General features: G+C 42.0%; 1 protein-coding gene across 2 annotated transcripts in view; it reads right to left on the bottom strand.

The window, feature by feature from the left end:
- Positions 1 to 8725: 8725 nt before the first annotated feature.
- The window catches only part of SRL (sarcalumenin), a 130177-nt gene continuing 120532 nt past the window's right edge, over positions 8726 to 18370 (bottom strand). For both annotated transcript variants that reach the window (XM_030211180.1, XM_030211179.1), the window contains 2 exons: positions 16208 to 16441; positions 8726 to 14250 (listed from right to left, as the gene is read on the bottom strand). In XM_030211180.1, coding sequence (XP_030067040.1) covers positions 13439 to 14250; positions 16208 to 16441 — 1046 coding nt within the window. In that variant the 3' untranslated portion in view covers positions 8726 to 13438. The remainder of the gene's footprint in view (positions 14251 to 16207; positions 16442 to 18370) is intronic.

The raw sequence follows: 18370 nt of genomic DNA on the forward strand, positions 1-18370 counted from the left end.
ATGTATCTCTTGTTGATTTAATTGATTATGTATTGTAATCTGCTTTGAACTTTGGACTATGCGGAATAGAAATGCTGTTAAGTAAATAAATATCAAAGAGTAAGATGGTGATCAATAGTGTCAAAAGCAGCAAATAGTCATGGCTTTATAACTCCTAATGCTTTCTGGCATTTGCAATTTAGTTGATTTTTTTTCTTAATATGGGACACACAGAACTACAGGTACCAGAGTACACTGGAAAGTGATCTAGAGAAGTAGAATTGGTGTGCTGTACCTGCTTTATCTTGTCATGAAAATCTGATCTTACTCCTATCCTAGTTCAATTTCTTTATTGTTCAGTAGGAATTAGATATCTCAGGATGATACGGAAACAAATTCACCAGTTCTCTCTCTTTAGGGGAAAGATGATTTACTGGGTCAAACACATAATCATCCTTTTCTGTTCATAAAACTGGCTCCAAATTTTAGCAGAGGGATGAGGGGATTATTCCTCTCCCCCCCCCCCCCCCCTTCAAATGTTCAGATAATTTTCTTATTTTTCCCTGGCAGATTCCTTCAGATTTTCTAGGCTTCCAGCTCAATAGGAATCAGTCTCTGTTGAGCTATGCCACCATGAGCCTTCTTTAGGAGCTTAAAAGTTATGCTTATAAATTTAGGCCTGACAGTCATTTGCTTAGATTTAAGAGCCTAATTTATGGAGACTAGAGTTGAAAATCTATACTAAGCTCTTGACTTCCTTTCTCCACCCGAAATTCATCCCTGTTGCTCCTAAATTTAGAATTTAGTGAAATTTTGAGAATAAATTTAGGCACCCAGCCCTAGTAAAATTTGGATATTGTTGTGTTTCTTTGGCCTCATCTTAAACTTTAGTGATAAGGCAGGTGACAGGCATGATTATGCAGTTGTTTTCTCATCTGAGTTTTGTAGAGTAGTCATATGGTGGGCTAGCACCATGCGGAAGTCTGACAAAATTACTGGGAGAATTTTCAAAGGGATCTATCCAAGCACATGTGGAGTTACTGGCTAAACTAATGGAGGTGAAAATTGCATCCCTCAATTCTTACAAAACTGGGGTATTCAAGAATGAAGACTGAATCGTGAGATGACAAATACCATTGTGTGCTTTCTCATACTTACTTGCCCTTCAGAAATAAGAAATGTTATGATATAGTATTTCTGTTCCGCTAACTCCCAGCAATTACATTCAAAGTGTATTCCAGAAAATTCTTTACAGCAAAATATCAAATTAAGAATATGATTTCAGAAAAAAATTAATCATTAAGGGCTTCTTTTACCAAGCTGTGGTAAAAGGGGCCCTACGGTAACGTCGGCATGTGGATTTGCCACACGCTAAGGCCCCTTATATTACAGCTGGTAACAAGCCAAAAAAAGGAAATGACTGTGCAATAAGTAAACATTTGTCATGTGGTCATTTCCAGGGGATCCCTTACTGCCACGTATTTAGGAGGCGGTAGGGGCTCTTGTTCTAACCCGGCAGTAACCGCACAGTTCATGGCACTGCCCGGTAAAGAAAACCCTATATTCCAGTCGTGCCAGAAATGGCATGCAACAAAATGGCAGTAGCTCTACCATTTTGTAAAAGGGCCCCTGAGGTTTTGCGAAAGAAAAATACATTAAGTTCAAAGTGAGTTCCAAGAAATGGTCTGCAACAAAAAGACATCAAATTAAGAATATGATTTCTAAAAAAGATAGGTCTTCAAATTTTTATGAAAAGAAAGATAAATAGGTAAATTCCTGAGTGTCACTGGCAAAGAACACCAGCATTGAACAGCTTGGTAAGAAAAAGATAATTGCAGCGACCTTTTATACTTAATGCCAGAGAATCATGGAGGGGGGGTGGGGGGGGGGGGAAGCAGGTGAAAATCATCAGCTCTAGACTGGTTAGGAAATGGAGGAAAGGAAAACAAATTTACTAGGTACTCTGGACATTGACCATCAAATATTTTATATACCCAACAAGCTAATTTGAAAGAAACTTGAGCAATGATTGGCAGCCAATGCAAACTAATCAAACTTGGGGTAGCATGAGCATGCCTGTTCTTCCTAGACACCATCTTGGCAGCGGTACTCTGTATAACCTGTAATCTCTGAAGACCCCTTTTACCAAGCTGCGGCAAAAGGGGGCCTGTGCTGGAATCAGCGTGTGTTTTTGACGTGTGCTGATACCCCTTTTTACTGCAGTGGGTAAAAGGTAGGTCTTTCATTTTTGCGGCCATTTGGGGGGGGAGCCCTTACTGCCACCCATTGAAGTGGCGGTAAGGGCTTCTGTGCTAACCCGGCAGTAACTGGGCAGCATGCGGCACTGCCCGATTACCGCCGGGTACACACTAGAACTACAAAAATTAAAATATTTTTGTAGCACTGGATATGACGTGCGCTGGGGGTGGGAACTACTGCCGGGCTGCTGAAGTAGCCTGGCAGTACTTCCTTTTTAGCGAGCGGTGAGCCCTCTTTGGGCTTACTACCTCTTTGTAAAAGGGGCCCTGAGTCAACTGAGCTGACAACAAGCAGTAAATGCCATTACAATATTCTAAAGATAGTATAATAGATTGCACTAAAATGGCAAAATGTTTCTCAGAAAATAAAACCCGTGAATTCCTTAATTAGTATAACTTAAAAAATACAGTCTTCACTACTGCATTAACTGTGACTGGCTGACATTTTTGTACCTGTATAGCTAATAGCTAGTTTTCAAAGGGAAAGTCATTGGGTAGTACAAAACTACCAGTGAACCTCACACTTACAAAATTGCACCATCCTTTCTCCTCCTACCCCTGACCCCTCAATCCCTCATTTTCCTTATAAACACATGGGCTGAGCACATCTGAAATTTTGCTTCTGGATTTTGGATGTACAAGGTTTTACATCTTGTTTTCCCAGTTACATTCACACTTCATTATCATCACGTGATGTTTGTGTGAAAAAGGGACCTTTGTAGGTTCAAAGATATATAAGTTGGTCCAAAAAAAGGATTCCAGACAGGACCATACCGAGCTATAGTTTTACCCTATGCAACTGTTCCACCCCATCCTGCCCGCTTCACCACCACCTCTGAGAGGAGATGATGGGCTGGGTACAATATTTGAATCCCTCCATGTTTGCACCCTGTACAGCTGCTTTACTTGCACAGCCTTTGGTATGGTGCTGATGATTCCAGATCTTTCCAGGATCAAGACAGCTCATAGAATTCTGCACTATAGCCAAGGTCGTAAAACAGAGAGCTACTGCCCTCTGCTGAAAAAAAACTTGAATTGAACATTACAATCAGAACTTTGTGAAGTGTTAGTCTGCCAGAAATGAAAAAAGCAAGAAAAGGTAATTCTTTGATGATCTGAGAATTAGCCTGGCTCACTCTCTTTACAGTCTTCGCTAGGGGCACTTTTACTAAGCTGCAGTAAAAAGTGGCCTGCACTAGTTTGGATGCATGAAATTGGTGCGTGCTGGACCATTTTTTACCGCAGTAGATAAAAAGGCCTTTTTTTTTAATGAGGCAATAAATGGCTGTATGCTAATATTAAAAGTAGCATGCGGCTATTTCCTACCTGAGCTCTTGCCACCACCTATTTACTTGGCGGTAAGGACTCACGCGCTACTCGTGCGGTAATCAGTCAGTGTGCAGCAATGTGGCTGCGCTGCTAATTACTGCCAGGAACACCCCCTTCGGTAGAAAATAGAAAATTATTTTCTACCATGGGAAGCAACATGTGCCAACAATGGAATTACCACTGGGTGCCCGCGCTACCTCAGCAGTAGTGTGAATTAGTGCACGCTACCCGCTCTTTAGCCCTACTGCGGCTTAGTAAAAGGGCCCCTAGATGTTATCATTGTCTTTGAGGAATGGTAACATGAAGAGGCCATTAGACTAGTGGAGTGCAGGGAGCAGCTGTGTGGCTGTCTGCTCTGCCGGTTCCCTGCTCCCTCTGACATTACTTCATATTTCGAGGCAGGAAACCGGCGGAGCCAACAGCTATGCAACTGCTCCCTGCACCCCCAGGATGTAAGAGCAATGCATTTGGGGAGGGGGAGGTGATGTGGCGGGGGGGTGGGGGGTGTTGTGATTCATGGGGAGGGGGGATGCGCTGGGGGGGAAGCGCAGAGGCAATCCGCCCTAGGTGGCAGCTGACCTAGGAACACCACTGCCCTAGATACCTCTATGCACCTGAGCTGGCTGGCGGTCCTGGCTATTTATCTTTATTCTCACTAACAGAAGGAAATCATGGATCACTGGTTAGACTGTATTTCTTGTATTGCTGGAATATTGCTTAGAGTGAAATGATTCTTTTGCTCTGTCTATATATCTTTTAAATAAGTCTAAAATGCATGTTACATGGAAGGGCATTTTTGAAAGGGAGTCCAAGTTGCGATTTGGACATCCTTGCAAAACAGCAAAATCCAGGGGCGGGGAAACCCGTATTTTTGAAACAAGGTGGATGTCCATCTTCGAAAATACCGCCAGGGATGTCCAAATCCTTAAATTTGGACGTCCCTAGACATGGACGTTTCTGACTTTCGGTGATTTTCGAAACCAAAGACATCCATGTCAAAAACGTCCTAATGCAAGCCATTTGGACTTGGGAGGAGCCAGCATTTGTAGTGCACTGGTCCCCCTGACATGCCAGGACACCAATCGGGCACCCTAGGGGGCACTGCAGTTGACTTCATAAATTGCTCCCAGGTACATAGCTCCCTTACCTTGTGTGCTGAGCCCCCCAAAATCCCCCCAAAACCCACTACCCTCAACTGTACACCACTACCATAGACCTTACAGGTGAAGGGGGGCACAGTGAATTTGTGGTGGGTTTTTGAGGGCTCGCTGTTTCCTCCACAAATGTAACAGGTAAGAGGGGTATGGGCCTGGGTCCGCCTGTCTGAAGTGCACTGCAATACCCACTAAAACTGCTTGAGGGACCTGCATGCGCTGTCATGGACCTGAGTATGACATCCAAGACTGACATAGATGCTGGCACGACATATTTTTAAACATGTTTTTTTAGGGTGAGAGGGGGTTAGTGACCACTGGGGGAGTAACAGGAGGTCATCCCTGATTCTCTCAGGTGGTCATCTGGCCATTTCGGGCATCTTTTTGTGCCTTAGTCGTAATAAAAACACGTTCGGGTGAAAACGTCCAAGTGTTCGTCAGGGATGGCCTTGTTTTTTTCAATTATGGGTCAATTTATGTCGAAAGATGGACGTCCTTCTCTTTCGAAAATGAGCCCAATAGTAGATTACCCACAATACTTCAGAAACCCATGATTCCAAAAATCCTAAAGCACAATCTGTGAATTAGGAACAATGTTGCTTTCGGCACCTAACCTTTATACCTTTCAGGAACTCTAGACTGCCCCTATTTGACTGACTGTACATTTGTCCTTTAGATTGTAAGCTCCTTTGAGCAGGGACTGTCCTTCTATGTTAAATTGTACAGCGCTGCGTAACCCTAGTAGCGCTTTAGAAATGTCAAGTAGTAGTAGTAGATATATATCACAAACTACAATCTACAAATTTGCCCTGTCAATCACAATCCATTAACCATGATCTGCAAAACATGAAGAGCTCTATTTATTAAGACAGATTAGCTACTTAACATGGGAATTACTTTACACTAATAGCTAATGCAGTGTCTTATCAGTGTTTGATAATTTCTGCATTACCTATTTATTACATAAAAGGGCAGGGGATGCATCTTGCACTTAATGCGTGGGTAGTTACTCTATGTTAACTGTTAGATAATGTGGTGCAGGTAACACCTCCTCAGGTGATGTCACTAACTGCATCATATGCACAGCAAAATAAAAATTTCTCTATATTAACTGAATAGTAAAATGTTGTGAACGCCCTCAGCACTTGAGGTTTTATAGTTACAATTACAATGCATTCATTTTGGCCATTAACCTGCAATAACTGAAAAATCCCACAGGCATCAGAACAGGGGGAGCCATGTGTGCCCAAAATGTTTCTTTCCTTCCTGCCCTGCAAGGTGTTGATTTTCGTCCTTCCCCCAGCCAACCAGAATTTCTCTTCTTCCTTCCCCCTCCCGATGAAGTGTTGGCTTCCTTACCTCCCTCACCTGGGGCAGTGATGCTACAAGGGAAAGGAAAGGGGGGATGGGAATTGATGTACTGCCTTTCTGTAGTTAAAATCAAAGCGGTTTATATATTATATACAGGTACTTATTATGTACCTGTGGCAATGGGTTGAAGCATCATGACCAGCTGGTACAGGTCCTAGAACATCTGTGCATGCACAAGCCTTGCCGGCTTCTGCCCCTTCTGAAACAGGAAGTTCACAGAGGGTAGGAGCTGGTAGGCCTTGAGCATGCACAGATGCTCAAGGCTCCACGCTATCTGGCCACAATACTTGTTTCATTATGCAGATTGCAATGCCACTGCTATAGGGAAGGGAGGTAAGGAAATCAACACCTCATGGGGGGGGGGGGGAGAAAAAAGAGATCACAGGATTGAGGGTGGGGGGAAGGAAGGAGAAAATGATGGACACCATGGGGTGGGGGAGGGGAGAGATGCTGAAGAGGTCAGGGGAGGGAAGGAAAGAGAGAAATGCTGGACACAGTGGAAGAAAGAGGAGGAGAAAAATGATGGACACCATAGGGGGTGGTTCAGAGGTAGAGAAGGAAAGAGATGCCGGAAGCCATGTGGGGGCCAATGGAATGTTAGATAAGGAAAGGGGAAATGTTGGGGTTGGGGTGAGGTTAGCAGTGGAGCTAAAATGGGATTGGAGGCAGAGCTAGTTAAGGTTGGGGACAGAACTTGGGCTTTCCCAAAGAAAAAAAATTCACTGTCCCTGCAAAATCCACACTTCAGTAGATAGGGCCTGAAATGCAAAGTGTGAATAAAAATATGGGATTCTACAAGCCAACATTAATCACAGATCATGACTGGTGGATCCCACCTTTTGGAACAGCTCAGTTAGTAGGAAATATTTGTGAATTTACCTGATGGTCTAGGTGCAGATCTGCTCATATCTCTTGGTCTTTCAGTAGAAGAAGGAGAGATTGTAGCCTGAAAATCATCATGGCCCCAATTTTCTACAATTTTCATATGCTTATTGTTGTGCTTTTCAAAAACTTTCCTGACTTCCCAAGAATCCTGGTGACCCTAAAACTTTGGCACCTTCCTTAGAAACACAGGCAAACCAACAAATCATTGAAATACATTTCAGAAGTATTAGACTTTATTGTACTGCAAGAGTATTTTGTCCTCAAAAGGAGTACATATATGTAACTTAAGTGACTTTAAACCTGTTTTATTTTCCTAAAGTCGGCTTCCCAAAGAATATTGACTTATTGCATTGTTCAGTAGGTTTTGTTGAGCAAAGATGCCAATATGCATTTTCTTCCCACCTTTTTTGACTGTTTTTACTTTCGTCCCTACCAAAGATTCATGTCCATTTCTCTGCAAGCTAGGTTACACACTGGGTCATTAATGTCCAATTCTGATTTCTTTGATTCCCTTCCATTGCAGAGAAGTGTATGTAATTCTCTACATTTCAGCAAAGAAACTAGGTTGCTGGTGTTCAGACTGTATAAGGATGGAAATAAAGAAAGCAAACCATTCAAGTTAAAGCCTTGATAAACAAATGCCAGTGCCCCTGGGACCTTTAGGTCACTATAAAACAAAAGTGCATTTATCAGTTGGTTGACCCATATAGAACATTAAACATTCCAGATTTCAGGAGGAGGTGAGAGTGGAGAAAAAAGGAGGAGGAGGAGGACAGAAGAAGGTTCACCAAAGGAGTGAGGTATTTTGGTCACCTAATACTGAGACCACCAAACATCAACTTTAGCCAGAGAGGCAAGCTTGTCACTTGGACTTTTCTCATAGTCACTATTACAGTGCAGATATGGTTTTAGTCCATGGGTTATTGTGTGAGGTGTATCTTAAAAGAACGCTTCAACAAAACAAAGTCAACATTTTGTTTTTATATGCAGCAATGCATGTAAATGACATATACTAGAGTTCTATATGTTACATTTTGCACTATTATGCACAGTGATGAGTGTCTTTAGGACTAGATTGTGGCACATTCATACCACTACACTATCTGATTGATATGCACACTATAGTGTTATTAGCATGTTTGTAATTTTGATGTTTAGGTTTAATTTGATGTAAGTCAACTTTGCTGCATTTTATTTTTAACATTGATTTTTTTTCTATGTGGTATATGATTAATTTGTTTGTTTTATTATTTATTTTAATATATATTATTTCAATGTGATTGTTTTATTTAACTGTTTTGCCTCTGATGCAGCCTTTTAAGCACAGAGTGGCCATGTCAGGCATAGTATTCTTTTGGTGAAATTAAAGCCTTATATCAGCAAGTACAGTACCTACCTGGTCTCTTCTACCATGGACCAGTTACTGCAGATATTCTTGAGCTCCACCAAAGCTTTTAAGAGCAATAGAGCATCCCAACCTTACCTGAGCAAGACACCATTTATTGGTCATTAAAACATCTTCTAAGGACCTCTGAATGTCATATATTTTACAGACTAAAGTTTGGTTTGACTTGAAGTTCTAGTGATATGAAAAGATCCCCATTAACCATCTTCAACCCCCCTGGGCAGTGGTGAAGAATGAAAACGTAAGGACCAAGGAACACAGTTCAGATGGTTAATTGGAAACAGGGCTCCAGTTGAGGTGAATGATTACTTATAGTGAGAAAGACTACAAAACAACAAAATAAATACTTAGTCTCTGTTCAGCTTTTTTTATTTAAACTTTTCAACTATATAGTATGTTTTCCATCCTCCTTTCTTATACTTGACTCATTTACGCTTGCCGTAAACTTTCTTTAAAGTTTTAGAATTACAATAAAAATGATTTGGCTGTCTTCACCAAGTTTGAGGAACTAACATTTTCCATAGAAAAGCAATTTTAAAGACAAGGAATAAAGTTGGAGGGAGGAAGATTCAGAGGAAATGCAGGGAAATACTTCTTTACTGACAGGGTTAGTGATGCTGTGGTGATGCTAACTAGTTCTGTGACAGAATTCAAGCAGGCTTGAGACAGATATAAAAGACAGTGGTAGGGACAGAGTTGGAAGACTACAGTATTGCAAAGAATGCACTTTTCACTCCCTCAAGAACAGATGCAAAGGGAAAGCTAATAAATTAAAAATTAAAAAAAAAACAAGGAACAGGTACAGAGAACATGACCTAATGACACTGTAGGCAATGGAGTTGGGCTAACAGGCCAAAACTCATTTGAAATAAACTGGGTCCATGCTGGCACGTTGGATGGGCTAGGTAGCTAGGTTTTGAGACCTACCCAGCCAGATATCTGGGAGACAACCTCACTAGTTTTGATAATCGTTGAGATGATTACCAAGCTTGGTGGTAAGACATGGGAACAGCTGCTGGGTCTTGGATTAAGTACAGAAACATGTTTTTCATGTTTGATAGTTATTTTAGATAGGTGGTATTGCATTTTAGTGGGGATGGTATTATATGCTATCTGTTAATTTGTAGGTATTATATTTTTAATCTGTATTGATTTATAATTTATTGTATTTATTGATTTGTATTTCTTGTAAACCACCTATAACTTTTATGAGTAGGTAGTATATAATTCTATAGATAACTAACTCACTAGCTATCCAGGCTGGTAGAGAACCTAAAAGGAAACCAACCAGGGTTGACATGGTAAGGAGCAATATCCTACAGCATCTGAAGAAGTGGACTCTTCCTCAAAAGCTCATGTCTCAATCATTTGATTACTCTATATGGTGCCAACAGTCTCTGTCAATTTTGTTATACCAGACTAACATGGCTACCCCTTTTAAAATCCTACAAGCAGTCCCACTTAATGGCTGGCAACTGGGATTATAATCTTAGCAGCATGCAGAGGAATGACTGGACGGATTGGATGGGTCAATTGTTCTTTATTGGCTATCATCTTCTATACTGCTATGTGCCTACAAGTGCAGGAAGGGTGCTCCTCCTGCATGTAGTGGATTCTCAGCTCTGCCTTAAGGCCACAGATATTGGTTGAGGTGCCCTGATTTTTTACTGATCACATGATACAGTGCAAAATTATGATGCTAACATCAAAATTCAAAGCAGATTTGTCTGACAGTGTTATTCTGAGGGAAACTCACTAAAAAGTACTTCACAGACTATACATGCAACCAGGATGGGTCACAAAATTTGGGATCAGTGCCTAGAAAGCTCTATCAAGTGTAGAGAGACTGTGAGAACATATTTTCATTGTGATTGCTCAATTTTGGAATCACTTAGAAATCTTATTGGGGTGTTCTTTTCCACGGACAGATAAACTTTGCCTATTGGATTTGGATGATGATCTAGAACTCGAGAGTGAAGAGTATTACTTATTCATACAGAAAGCACGTTTAATAGTTTGCCACCATGGAGCTCCTTTCTCTCAAACTCTTCCAGAATGCTGGAGGGGTGGGAATGGGAGGGTGGGAGAAAATAGGGTGGGAGGGTGCAGGGAGGGAGGGATTCTTTAAAGAAATGTGCAGTTTGTTATTTTGATTGAAATTGCGCTGAAAAATAATTTTCAAAAAATTGAAAGCAGAAGGGAAGCCTTCAGTACAGAGAGCAAGCTCTGACAAGAGAGACAACAGAAAGAAGGGCAAGGAAAAAAAGGAATCTAAGAAAATACTGACAAATATGCAAATGAGAAAGTAAAATAAAAGTAATAAATCTTAACACAGTTATTAATCTGCTGCATAAGAGCAATGAATTAATGTTGGATACAGACATTATAAGCAAGTTCAGTAGTTTCAACATCCAATCTGTTTAAACAAATACCAGCAACAGTGACTTGTTTCCTCTTGGGAGAACAGTGTTATATGCAGAACAAGCAGAGGTCATGGAAGGTGACAGGATAGAGCAGAAGAGAGAAATAAGGAGGAAAGGAAAGTAGAAGAGGAAGAAGGTTTGTTGGGTTCTTCCTTGTGTGTGAGTCAGATTTTCATCATATCTTCCTATTGACTCCTGCCTAGATGCCAGTTCTACAGACCCATACAATTCTACTTACCCTGACTGTCCCCTGCTCTTCCCATCTTACACATGGAATCCAAATGTGCCCTTGTTCCCATTTACTCAGTCACATTCTGTCTGTCTTCTACACATTCCTACTAATAACCAATACTCTGGCATCTGCCCTTTATATCATCAGTGGAAGACCTGGTTTCTCACCTCCAGCTTTTCCTTCTCTCCAATAACTCTGAAAGATACGTTGAAAAGACCTTTCCAGCAATCCAATGTCATTTTATCCTATTTCTGCTTTCATATTGCTTTGCATTAAATCTCCCTTCCACAAAAATTAATAGTGATCAGAGCCCTAACAATCACTCAGTCAGGAAGTTCTCAGTAACATGGTCTGAGTGGCTTGTTTATACTGCTGAGAGCTCAGTTTTTTTCTTTGCTTAGAAAACTTAGTTGCTGTTTTCTTTTGGATTTTGGTTGGCTAACTACAGCAGAGCTGTCTGTGCATTCCTGCTCCTGTGGACATGAATCTTTTCAAGCATGAAGACAATTCAGAGCCTCCTGATATAAGCCAACTTGGTTCAGATTCATTATGCAGAGTAGAGGAATAACAGGCTGTGAACTATAGAAGCCACCGTTCAAATCCTACTGATGTTGTTTCTGATTTTTATCATTACCTCAGCTACATAATTAGATCATAAGCCCCCCCCCCCCCCACCCTGAGGACAAGGAAATACCTGCTATACCTGAATGTAACTTGTCATGAGCTAAATCTAAACTGTAGATCCATCATGTGAAGTTTTATCTTCCCACTGCAAAGAGCCTGCCAGACTCACCCTGTACAGAGCAGAATTGGTTCACTTGTATAGTCAGATGTCATTGCAGATGTCATTTCTAGAAAGGAGACCATGAATTTACACCTGACATATGGAGACTTTTTGCCACAGGCACAAAATGAATTTCTTTGTAAATATAATCCCCAGAGGCTAGAAAAATGAAAAAATGGATGACACAGACAGGTAATAGAAATGGTATCTACATGTTCCATCTCCTGGCCCAGAAATAAAAAGACCGGTAAAAGAAAAGGAAATTGACAAATTATAAACTCCTCAGCAAAACTGGAAGTATTACTGTCTTGCATGAAACTCCACAAAAACTCAGTCATCCTGACTTCTAATAAACATGCAACACTGACACAAAGTCAAACTGCAAATCAATTAACCCTCTGAGCCCTGCCAGTCCTTCTCTTCATTGCCAATGAAGTAACAAGAAGTTCAGTCAGTGCATACACTAATTGTCTCCCTCTCAAGGGAAGTGGTGGAGACAAAACAATTTAAAAAAAAATTCAAGACAGTCTGGAACAAGCACAGATGATCCTTAGTTGCAAGGAAGTGGTGTGGCTGCCATATTGATGTACATTTATTGCTATGCAAGAAAGTTAAGCTGTAGGTAGAGATCAAATGTGGTTTATGCTATTGTATCAGGAAGGAAACTGGGCAGACTAGATGGGCCTTCTAGCTCATTCACATCCTGCCCTTTTCTCCCAGTCTCTCACATTCTCTGACCCACCATAGTTTGGAGTATCTATAAAGGACATGTCTATGGAGACATGTCAAAGACTTGTATTTTCTTCTAGTGTTCCAAAGCCTTGTAATGAAACCTAGTCCACAACAGTGATGGATAACAATATGTGTTAAAAACAAGACTGTGTTTGATTTATTGTGTATGTTGATTTGTAATCCGCCTAGTTGTAGGCGGAATAGAAATGTTTAAATAAATAAATAGACAGCCTGTAATGTAACTTTCTACTGGCTCTTTGCCTGCATTTATTACTAATTTTCCTGTATTATCCCAGTGGTGCAGGTGGGACGGAAGACTCCTTATCTCTAATGTTCACTTCCCATCTCTTTAGTGAAGGAGTAACCTCAGACTATTGTACAAACCAAGGAAGCCCAGCTCAAATCCTACTGCTGCTCCTCGTAATCTTAGGCAGGTCACTTAAACTTACATTGCCTTAGGTACAGAATTTACATTATGAGCCCTCCAGGGACAGGAAAATATCTAGTTTTCCTGAATGTAACTCGCCTTGAGCTTACTCCTGAAGAAAGTATGAGTTAAATCCAAAATTCCTTCCCTTAGTGTATAAAAAGACTGAACATTCTCTTCTGAAGTCCTGTATCTTTGAACAGCAGCTCTAGTACATCACCTTGACTTACCTTGTGCCTTTGGAAATAAAATAACATAAAATTAACATGTCAGTGATTCACAGTTTCTTCCTTTATCCTATCTCCACCCAACTTCCCTCCTTTGTCACAGACTCAAAGTCCTCATAATAGCTCTTGCCAGTTTGGCACTCAAAGGGTTAATAAACCATATCTTTTTGGACAGATAAGACATAAGCTCATTCACCAATGGAACACATGAACTGTTACATTACATAATATGTTAAGGTTTCTTGTAGCGGTTTTTGGGGGTTTCACCACACCCTGTTTTGTCACAGTTGAGGACGCTTGGCTTCTTCCCTAAGCCGATACTTCCCAAGAGATCTGGAAGCTCATGTGCAATAGCCCTTTCAATCTTATCCAGAAGGCATCCACCCATGTAGGAGCACTGCTGAGACAGCAACTTGAAACTGGAGATAGGGTTGATGCCAAAGAAGTCCTTGTAAGCCTCACGGTTAGGAAGGTCAAATTTGCTTACATTTGTTTTAGCTAGTATGGTTTTGAAAATAAGAAACTTGTCTGGATCATCTACAATATCTTTGAAAATCAGCTCTCCATCGCTGAAAAAGGTCATCTTATCCTTATAGGTCTGCAAATAACGATCAACCAAGAGGGCATGAATGCGGACTCGGATGGCATGCTGGCGGATAAAGGCAATTTTGTTCTCTAACCTGTTTTCAATCACTTGGTTAAGATCTTCCAGCAGGGAGATCTCTTCTTTAAGGAATAGTTCCTTGTGGGTCTCAGGGTGGTATTCGGTTGGCCAGAACGAGCTGACATAGACTCTTGGAGGTTCTGTGACATTGATCAGGGGAGCCAGACTCCAGAAGAGTGCACCATATACTCTCATCAGCTCTTGAGTTGCTAGACTATCTGCTTTGTTCAGTATGATCCTGATCTGGGATTCCCGCCCTTTCAACTGCCGGAAAAGCATTTCTAGCTCCAGGCCAACATCAAGCTTGGTGGGATCAAAGACGATAAAGATGAGATCAGCTCTATCAATGAACCATTGGCAAACATCATTGAATGGGTAACCTTAAGGAAGAGGAGGGAAAATGTAATACTTTATCACAGAAATCTACATTCACATCAAAAACATCAACTAGCAACATTTGTGTAAACCTGCGTTTTCACGTTCCCATCCAGACATCCTTCAGAGTTATGTATCAGCTGTAATAGGGTAACATGAACTGAATATTTCTGCAAAATACTTCTGAGAACAATATTACAATAAAAATCTAGTTACAGAAGTATGGATTTTATGACATGCATTGGCCTATATGGATAGCTCCAAGTCTGGAGATCCTTTCTTTGACCAGATGATTTCTATATCATATAAGACCTTCTGTTTTCTTACTTAGGGAACTACCTTTTTGTTTACATTCCCTTTCTAACTCATTGTCAGAGTGTAAGAGGAAGAGATGAACACAGGATAATAATCAGAATTTTCAGATGCAATTATTTAGTTTTTTGAACAAGTATTTGTATGTTCATTTGCAGAAAGAATGTATTGCGCTATAGGAACAAGGCAAGAGAAAATGCACACTCTGGCACTATCTGCTTCAAGAGTGTTATATCACAGTGATTCAACCACTGAAGTGACATTCCAGATGCATGGGCGTAGACTGGGGGGGGCGAGGGGGGGCATTGCCCCCCAAACTACAACAACTTAACCGAAGTCGCTTTGGCGAACTGGCGGGCGGGGCGCCAGTAGTAAAAGCAGCAAGCTGGGCATGCTTGTCTGTCCGCTTCCCTGCCCTCTCAGTGTCCCGCCCGCCTGAAAGGAAATGACATCAGAGGAAGGCGGGATGCAGAGAGGGCAGGGAAGCGGACAGAGACGAGCGTGCAAATGAATATGCTAATATACTCCGCCCCTTCCTTTGCCCCCCCAAAAGAAACAGTCAAACTATGCCCATGTCCAGATGCTAGTACTTGCACTGACATGTTTTACTGTTTTTAGCACATGGATTGGAATTGCTACAGTGTTTCTCTTGTCTCATTTCCTTTGGATTTATTAAACTGAGAGATCTAAGAAGGGATAACAAATATCAGCCTTTGCTTAGAAATCCAGGTCAAGAGCAGCAGACAATTTTTTTTATTTGGGAGGGCCCTACCCTTCTCCCCATCTCCCTGTTTGCTAATGCTGGATGGGGCAAAATATTGGTAGACCATGGCCTCTGTGGCCTACCCCGTTCCACTGCCTATGATCCAGGTTACTTGTTTGTAGTTGCTCCAAGACCCCCTCTTCTTCCTCAAATACCCCTCTACTCTTTATTGTGCTGGTGCTTAGCCTGGTCCTTGGACCCCTAGGCAGTCGGGTTTTCAGGATATGCCCAACAGATATGCTTGAGATATACCTGCATATATTGGAGGCAGTCCATGAAAATCTATCTAATGCATATGCATTAGAACAGGGGTTCTCAACTCAAATCTCGAGACACACCCAGCCAGTCAGGTTTTCATGATAACCACAATGAATATGTATGAGATAAATTTGCATGCATTACTTCCATTGAATATAAATCTATCTCATGTATATATTCATTGTGAGCATCTTGACTGGGTGTGTGTGTCCCGAGCACTAATTATTAATGTTATTCTGAAAACCTGACTGACTGGGGGAGGAGGAGCAAAGGACAAGTTTGAATGCCACTGATCTATTGATCTATTTGCTCTCTGTATATTGGCTATTATCCGTCTGTTATTTTGCTATTATCTGGCATCCCTCTGATCTCTCTCTCTTTTGTGTTCCCATATGCCTGCTCAGAGTATTGGTCAACCTGTAGAGTGAAAATCAGACCAGGCAGCTCACAGATATTCTTTGTGGAGTGGGTGTCCTCTGATGACAGCAGCATTAGCATGTAAGGATGCCAGTGCCAATTGCTGGATGGTATTTTATCAATTAAGTTTTGTTTCTAACCAGGCTGTTTCACATTAAACAAGCTCAGTGCCTCTTGTGCAGGAAATGATGACAGTTAAAAGAGGGTCTTACCTCGCTCCTGCTGCTTGCGGTTCTCAATAATGCCAGGGGTGTCTACGAAGGACACTCTCTCTAGTAGCTTGTGGGGAATCTCAATCCCAATTAGCTTTTCCAGGAAGTTCTGCCCAAACTTCTCGAGGGGGGAGAAAGAGCGGGCACTGTCCGCTGCCATCACGATGCCCTCTATGGTCTTCAGTTTCGGGCCACGCATTAGCACGGTGAACTCAGAGGTGGTGGGTTCTGCGCCTGCCCGGAGAACAGAAGCAGATAGTTGAGCACATGCATTACTGTACTGTCATTATCTGTCAGTTTGGAGACGTGAGTGAAAAACATGGGGTTATATGTTATCTGTCAATTCATAGGTTAACGTGTGTAAAATTGATTTAGAGCAGTGTTTCCCAAGTCCAGTCCTGGAGTACCCCTTGCCAGTCAGATTTTCAGGATATCCACAGTGCTTCTCATCCTGCCCACAGTGTCTCTCTGTAACAGGAAGTTCCACCTCAGAACTTCCTGTTACAGAGAGATGTTTCGGGCCGGGTGAGAAGCAGCACTGTTTTCAGTGCAGCAGTGAGAAGCAGGGAGAAGAAGCTGCAGAGGAGGGGGGGGGGGGGGGGCTGGAGTGCTGTGCCGGGAGAGGTAAGAAGAGGTGCCAAAGACAGAAAGAAAGATGCAGACCATGGGGGGGGGGGGGGGGCATGGGAGAGAGAGGAAGCAGAAAAAAGAAGACAGAGAGAAAGATATGGACTACGGTGGGGGTGGGGCAGGGAGCATGACACAAAAAAAGAAAAGACAAAGATGCAGACCATGGCAGGGGCAGGGGGCACGGAAGAAAGAGGAAGCAGAAAAAAGAAGGCAGAGAGAAAGATGCAAACCATGGGGGGGGGGGGGGGCAGGAGAAAGAGGAAAGAGAGAGATGGGGGCAGAGAAAGATGCTGGAAATTGGGAATGAAAGAATCAAAGATGGGAGGGGAGGAAAGAGAAGGGAAACAATGGTGATCATGAATGGAGAGAAGGGAGGAGATGATGCCCATGGAGGGGAGGGTAAGGAAGGGAATGAGATGGTGCCCATAGAGAAGAGGGGAGGGTAAGGGAGGGGATGAGATGGTGCCCATTGAGGGGAGGGGAGGAGAGGAGATGGTGCCTATGGAGTGGAGGGGAACGGAAGGGAAAGGAGGAGATGGTGCCCGGGGAGGGGGATGATGCCTATGGAGGGGAGAGGAGGAAGGGAGATGGGAGGAGATGGTGCCCATTTGGATCATGCGATTAATCTCGATGCACAGCCCTATTCTTTAGCCTTTCCTCATATGAGAGGAGCCCTCTTCTTTGAACCTTTTCTAATTCCACTCTATCTTTTTTGAGATACAGCAACCAGAATTGCACACAAGAAGGACAAGAATTTGCACATCATTGGCATACATATATGGTATGAAACCCAATGTCTGTAGCAGAAAAGCCAGTGGGGCCACAAAGATATTAAACAAAACTGGCACCAGAAGGGATCCTTCAGGTACCCCACAAGGGAGCTTGAAAGGGTCAGTTAGTTCCTCTTGCCAGAGAACTCGATAAGACTGACCAGAAAGATAAGAATGAAACCATTGCACTGGAGATTGCTGCTAGCCAAGATAGAAGCAATTAGTGATCCACCATGTTGAGTGGAACAGTTAAATCTAGTGAAAGGAAAAGAACAGTTTTGTTATTGGCTAATGCCATCTAGATATTTTGAAGCATGCCTAGCATGGCAGTTTCGGTGTTCTGATTAGAATATAATATTTCATGCATCTCAATAAACTGACTTAAGTATGTAGCTACTACTTGATCTGTCACCTTAGAGAGAGAAAAAGAAGTTGGGCAATTATAATTAGTATAATACAAATCATGTGGGGAGATAATGTTATTTACACTCTTAGAGGATTTAAGAAAAGGGCCTCAAGAAGCCCCCGGCATTTGTGTTTATAGCTCACGGGGGCTGGGCTGCTTCATCATCGGCCCAGATCTCCAAACTGCATTGATTTTTTTCAAATTTTTTATGATTTTTAGCAGGGTGTATCAGGAGTTTTTCAAACACTCTTAATCTCTAGATTACTTAGCTTTCATTAGGTCCTTCTTGACATGGAGATTTTCTTCAACGCTATCAAAGACCACGGCCGACGGTGCCAACGTTTCGTCACCTGCTTC

The sequence above is a fragment of the Microcaecilia unicolor genome, chromosome 8, assembly GCF_901765095.1.
Source record: "Microcaecilia unicolor chromosome 8, aMicUni1.1, whole genome shotgun sequence".
NCBI lineage: Eukaryota > Metazoa > Chordata > Amphibia > Gymnophiona > Siphonopidae > Microcaecilia > Microcaecilia unicolor.